The 6,860-nt window shown below is 41.1% G+C and overlaps 2 protein-coding genes across 2 annotated transcripts; both read right to left on the reverse strand.

Moving 5' to 3' along the window:
- Positions 1–4,304: 4,304 nt before the first annotated feature.
- LOC137946656 (putative invertase inhibitor) lies at positions 4,305–5,153 on the reverse strand. Its single transcript, XM_068792982.1, has 2 exons — positions 5,098–5,153; positions 4,305–4,938 (listed from the first exon to the last, which is right to left on the reverse strand). The coding sequence occupies exons 1-2, from the start codon at positions 5,151–5,153 to the stop codon at positions 4,305–4,307; spliced, it is 690 nt and encodes a 229-aa protein (XP_068649083.1).
- A 126-nt stretch (positions 5,154–5,279) lies between these two features.
- On the reverse strand, positions 5,280–6,437 carry LOC137945657 (4,5-DOPA dioxygenase extradiol-like). Its single transcript, XM_068791618.1, has 3 exons — positions 6,213–6,437; positions 5,603–5,973; positions 5,280–5,522 (listed from the first exon to the last, which is right to left on the reverse strand). Exons 1-3 carry the CDS (start codon positions 6,435–6,437, stop codon positions 5,330–5,332), a joined length of 789 nt encoding a protein of 262 aa, XP_068647719.1. The 3' UTR covers positions 5,280–5,329.
- Between the last annotated feature and the right edge of the window lie 423 nt (positions 6,438–6,860).

Consider the following 6,860-nt stretch of genomic DNA (forward strand, 5'->3'; position numbering starts at 1 on the left):
TCCTCAAAGATGAGTGCCTTCGGATGAATAACTCTTTATCATTTCTAGGAAGGTTGTCTCCAAATTCTTGTAGATGATAACGAGTTCCTCGATATGGAGCCAAAAATCCTGGCATATTTGCATAACTAGCATCGACTAGATAATATTTACCTACAGTACAAAATATTTTCCACATAAGATAATTGAAGATAAAATAAAACAAAATTACTACATAAAAATATATTATTTACCTTCAGGTACACAGATTATATTTCGGCGAGTCAATGCGTCCTTCAATACACGGGAATCAGCTGCTGATCCCTCCCACCCAACAAGTACATAAGTGAATTGCATATCAATTGTACATGTTGCCATCACATTTTGTGAGAGAAAGCCCTATCTGTTCCAGAACCTTTGTTGTTCTTCAAGTGGGATGTTTGTTTTAATATGAGTTCCATCAATAGCCCCAATACAATCTTAATTATATCATTTCAATTAATACAAAATAACTCTAAATATTAATCTAAAATTGTTCATTAGATGCCAAGTGATGTTACCTTTAAATACGGATAAAACATTGGATTGCTTAAAATCTTCGAGTGAGTCCGTTTTGAAGGCCATTTGATGTAATCAGGCCGAAGTTTAATAATAACATTCAACACCTTATTGAAATACCTACTTATAGTCCAGTTTGATCTATCAAACATCTCTGTTGTGACACTATATGCTTGTCCTTGACCAACAGTTAGGAGAAAATATGCAAGTTGTTCTTCCACTGAGATGGTCTTTGTGGGTGATAAAAAATTTTTACTATAAAGTATCTCTACCATTTTTTTAAACACAATTTGATTCATCCTGTAAACTTTTCAAAATTTAACAGGTGATTTCGCTAATGCCTTTTGAAAATAAATCGGACCACCAATCCCACGAGGATGTAGTGCACATCTATACCTATGGTTGAGATAGTATCTTCCGATAATGTCTATAAGATATGTGAATGCTATCAGTCTTACATTCCTATTTTTGTCTTCCATGGAAACCTGCAAATACAATCACCACAACCACAATGACGACTTCAAAAATAATTCATGTTTCTTCCTAAATGTCATAAACACAAAAACATACCCTTATCATCAATCATAACCTATTTTCAATCACACCTATATAAAACCATCTCCAATCACACACCCACATTATTCATCCGCACAATAAGAACACAACAATCATGAAAACCCAAATCTTAACCATAATAACATTCATAATCTATCAATGATATGTCTTATAAAGTCAAAATAAAAAAAAACATAATTAAACTTCAAAACAAGCGTCCCAAAATAGATAGTGAACTTAAAACTATTGACTACATTTCACCAGAAAAAAATCTAAGCAAACCGAGTCGCTCTTCCACTGGCAGCTTCGTAAACATGTCCTTCTTCATTGGTGTATCTAACAATAGAGAAGCGCGATACTTCATCTCTATTGACAGGTCTGGGATTTCTGTGAGGTCTTCATACCAATTCTCTCCGACGGTTTTATCATCTTTAGGTTTTATTACAGTTTCATGCAATAGGGTGGCAATTTCTTTCATTGTATCAACGAACACGATACTATCATCGATGGCCATTTGCGGTATCTTTCTACGATGACTTGAAGTTGACAGGTGAGCACTTGGAGACTGATCATGTGCCGACTCATTTTCTGTAAAGAATGGCAAAGGAGTATCTCTACCTAAATCAACATCCTCGAGCATGTCCAAGCATGAATTTTCTTCTTCATGCTGGACACCATTGCACATGTCTTCGTCATTTTGATTTACTCTCCCCATGGCTATTGAGTTTCCCACTACCAAAGCCAATTTGTCATAAAGGGGGCAGCCTTGTTGTCTATATTTTTTAGCTTCTTTATGCTCCTACAAGGATAAAACACCATTTAGACGACTTGGAATAGAGTTCTAGTAATGCGGAAAATATACAAAATGTTTTACAGTACATCATAATTTACTGATCTTGATATAATCTTGCCATACAGAATGACATACAGTAACTCGATGTGTGGTTGCATCCCAACCGAACCCACTAGTGTTGAGATAACTCGTTATTGCTTGGTAAGTTTTCTTCCATGATCTTGTTCGATTCTTGAGCTGTTCAACAGTTTTTTTATTAGCTACGTCTTCATTGAACCTATTGACACAGTCCAAATACATTTCATGCTTCCAAACCCCGTTGGGCATCCTGTTCCCCATATTGATTTGCTCAACCAAGAGATCGGGCATTTTGTTTTCATCATCGAAGGTCCAAATGTCATATGATCAAGGAGTTTGTTGTCTACTTCCAGCCATTTATAATCTAAATCCGAGATGGTCCTCAAGGAATTTTTTTTTATCAGAAAACCATTACCCGTCGTAGTAACTAGGGATACAAAGAAACACAACCAACAAATAACAAAATACCATTTGGTGGATATTTATAACACCAAAATCTCCTCACCACATGACAAGAGCATTCCATAACACTTCAAACATATTCAACAACATTCTAAAACATTTCAAAATTAATCGAACTAATTTCATTGCATATGACTAGAAAAATGCAAAAACAAACTCATCAAGTCCAAATTCACCGAACACCCCTTGTAGAGCCCCATGTACAGTCACTACAAACCGTACACCGTCATTGATGGGGGTCGGATTTCTTTGGCTAATGGACGCCCGTGTAGGCGACTAAGCCTTGTTTAAACTGGACTAAACCCCCTAATCCTAAACCCTAATCGAGAATCCTAACAAATTAAAATAAGCCCCAAAAGACCCAAACCCTAAAACCCTAGACCCTAAACCCTAGACCTTAAAACCCCTAAAAGTCCCAAACCCTAAACCCTAGACCTTAAACCCCCTAAATGCCCCAAACCATAAACCCTAGACCTTAAAACCCCTAAAAGCCCCAAACACTAAACCCTAAGCACTTAAAACACTATCACCCCAAAAACTGAGAACCCTATTTTTTTTTTTTTTAAAAAGCATAAACACGAATTCCAGACCTAAAGACTAAACCCTAGACCTTAAAACCCTAAAAGTCCCAAACCCCAACTCTAATCCCGAAATTAAACCCTATCAAGACGAATATGAACCTTTAATCCCACAATTAGGCCACAATCAAGATAAATTACATAAAAAAATTAAAATTAAATCAAATACAACACTAAATTAGTTGAAAACAATTAGGGTTTCGGCTTACCTTCTGAAATTGTGGGGAAACCACCACCGAATGGGGAAATCTAAACCCAATCGAAGAAATCGACGCCTAAATGTAAAAAATCAAAGAAAATCGAAGAAAATCGGGAGGGGGGGAGGAAAGAGAAGAGCGAGAACGAGAAGGGAGAGGGAGGCCGAGAGTGAGGCCGAGAGGGAAAAGAGAGAGGGAGACGAGAGAGGGAGGATGACGAGTGAGGCTGAGAGAGAAACGAAGAGGAGATGCGTAGAAGAGAAGAAGAAGATGGGGCGAAAAAAATCGAGCGATGACGAAAGAAAATTGACAGCGAAAACGTGAGATGATGAGAGAAAGTAAAGGGAGCAGAGAGAGCGAAGACGAGAGGAAGAAGATGGGGCGAAAAATCGTCGGGAGACAAAGGCCGAGGGAGAGGGAGAGGAGAATAGCAAATGACGATAAAGTTTTGGGGGGGGGGGGGGGGGGGGGGCGGGGGGAAGAAGTGGGACACGTCACCCATGCAAATCCAAGCAAGGGTGAAGTCCATCTCATCCCCACAAAGAGGGAAGTCCCCATGCATGGCTATAGATAAATTCATCCATGCAATTCTCGTATGCAGGTCCCAATATAACCTTCCAAAGCTAGTCAAGGATCTCCTACAAATCATGATCACTCTACCCATATCAATCAAGGAGATAAGTTATTTCAAATCACTCCAATCAATTACATGAAGGAATTCAAGATTCAAAATTAATGGGAGAAAAAATGAATGATTAAGCATTGATTTATATAATTTTGTGAACATGCCTAGATGACACCTAGTTGGAGGATGTCCTTGAGATGCAAAACCTATATAAACCCTTGTGATTCTTCTACATTTATATAAACAGAACTCGTTCTTCCAAAGAGAGATGAATCACATATGAGGGAGCAATCAAAGTCACTATGAATCAAAGACATGTAACCATTGCCGGATAAGAGTATGAACAGTAACAATGAAATTTCTCTTCACTTCTTCCGAATTATTTTATTATGAACTGCAGCTTAATTGATCCAGACAACAGAAAAAACATGAGATGGACAAAGCAATGGCACACCAAGAACGAAGAAGCAGAGATCAAATTATCAATGTTTCGAGTGTTTGGTAGCAAAACGGTGCAAGGCCTGAGCAATGGTGACGAGCTGACGGAGATTGCTGTTCTCATCAGCTAACAGAGACCCATTTCCATTCTCAAACGCCTTCTCGCACTGTGCTGCCCCATCCAGTACCACCCCCAGTTTGGCTCCGTCGTACTTTTTCGCGGCACAGGCTTGGGCGCTTTCCTGCAAAGAGGAAACGGCAGAGGTATAGGCGTTGAGGCAAGTATTCAACTGGTCCTTGGTCAAGTCTTCGCAAGCTACAGAGTTCATCTTCTTGATGAGACCACTTGTTCTTGAAGCATTCTGCAGAGCCAAATCGGTGGTGATCTTCAATAGTCCAGCGATCTCTGTGGTGTAGCTCTCCGGAACGGTTTGGAGGGAAGTGACGCAGAAGTCGAGCTTGATAGCGGGGTTGAACCGGGTGGCTCTCTGACAGATTTTGTTGATGTAGGAGATGCCATGGGCATTTGCAACGTGAGGAGTTTGGACGGAGACGAAGACAAGGCAGAGGAGAGGCAGCACAGAAACGAGAGACTTGGCTGCCATTTTATTTTTAAATTTTCTTTCTGGGTTCTGATGGGATCTGATCATTGTAACTTGTCTATTTATATAGTGCTTCCTGCCGAGAAACAAAAAAACAGAAATCGGCTATGTTTGGAAAGGTTGAAGAACGGAGAACCTTTGGACTCGGCTGGACGTTAGGAGAAAATGACGGTCTAAAATGTTTCATAGCTGAGAATTGACGTTTGTTCTATTTTTGTTATTGATCCGCCGGAACCACAAGAAAACATAAGAGTAGTTACTGCAAGTTATAAGACATTCTAATGGCGGCATGTCCTGTTCCAAAATTGGAATGAGAACGTTGAGAACCAGAAGCAATAAGTATTTGAAAAATAGTGTTGATGAGGCTAATGGCTTTATTAGAACATAACAAATCTAATACAGAAGGAGGAGAAAAGAATTAAAGTACATGGAAAAACAAATTGAGTAATGAAAAACGAATTAAAGCATCATTGAGCCGCTGCGAAACGGTAGGAGGCATAAGAGAGAGAAGCCAGAGACCAGCTGTGGTGGATGAGTTCCGCCTTCGCCTTCACGCCAGCAGCCCCCAACGCGACATGCAACGGGTAGAAGTGCTCCGGCGATGGATGCGCCATATTCGGGAACGGCGCCTTCACGTTGTAGTGGTTCACGTCGGCGTGTCTGAAAGCAAAGAATGGATCAGTCTTAAAGAAACAAATTCAACCGTTGCGAGTACGGAGTGACGTGAGTTGAGCTGTTACCGTCCATCGAGGAGTGCTTCCTTGAGCCATGTATCGAAGGCGAGAGCCCAAGGAAAGACGGGTTCGTTATCAGAACCAAGCACCTGAAGATTATGGGTGGCATTGCCGGAGCCGATGATGAGGATCCCTTGGTCCCGTAGGGGAGCCAGGGCTCTGCCCATGTTGTAGTGATGGGTTCCGTCCTTGTCGGTTTGGATAGAGAGCTCGACGACGGGAACGTCGGCATTTGGGTACATGAGAATTAAGGGGACCCATGCGCCGTGGTCGAGCCCCCGGCACTTCTCTTCCTTCACCTGCTCGAATCCTCCCTTGATCAGCAATTCCTTCACTTGATTTGCCAGTTCAGGGGAACCCGGCGCTGGATAACGGAGCTGCAGTGCAGACGGAAACTCGTCATGTTGATTTTTATTAGTGGTAAATGACAACTTGCAGTGGAAGAAAATGACACAGAAACTATCCAAATCAGTTCAAAATAACGAGAGACATGTAGAATGCAGCCTTCAATTTCGAACAGTTAAACCCTTTCCTCGAAAACGGCTCTAAATTTTCAAAAAGAATGGGAAAGATAAGCGAAAGAAAGAAGGAGAGCAACGGAGTTCAAAAGCCAAACCTGAGGCATGGGCTCAGGAAACATCTGGAAGACGTTGATGGTATCGTTTCGATCAACAACGGTGACGGTGGGTTCAGCCGTTTCCCAGTGAGCGGAGATGATGAGAATACCTCTGGGCTTCGTCGCCAAGATATTCTCCTGCCATTGCTGCAAGAAAGGCCTGACCGGCAGCGAAGCGTCGATGGCCACAGTTGGGGCTCCGTGACCGATGAAGAAGGTGTCCATGGTGCTGGAGTCTTTGTAAGGAGACCAAGAAAGAGGATTTGCTTATATAGATGTCAATGGAGATTGAAGACGTACATCCCCTATCGACTTGTTCTCTTTGACCATCTTTTCTTTTGCTTGTTTACTTGAGTCCGTTGGTCAAGCGTGGTTTGCGCCGCCGGTCAAAGAGTGGTCACCAAGGGTGGGCGTGTTTGCTTGTGCCCATCTCCTTCCCCTGTCGGTGATAGATTATTATCTTAAAAAAATTTATATGCCCACCTCTATGGGATAAGCTGATCATGGCAGCTTTAGAAAATCCATTGAAGGGTTTAAGTACTTGTACTTAGTACTAATTGTTATTAAGTCCAATGTGTTAGGTAGGTAATATAATTGTTACAAATTCTGAGAATTAACTTTAAGAGTAAATTAGCAATCTAAGACAGT

This window comes from Aristolochia californica, unplaced genomic scaffold (assembly GCF_029961685.1).
Source record: "Aristolochia californica isolate CCGP_79_NKW_82.1479 unplaced genomic scaffold, dmAriCali1.0.hap1 SCAF_12, whole genome shotgun sequence".
Classification (NCBI taxonomy): domain Eukaryota; kingdom Viridiplantae; phylum Streptophyta; class Magnoliopsida; order Piperales; family Aristolochiaceae; genus Aristolochia; species Aristolochia californica.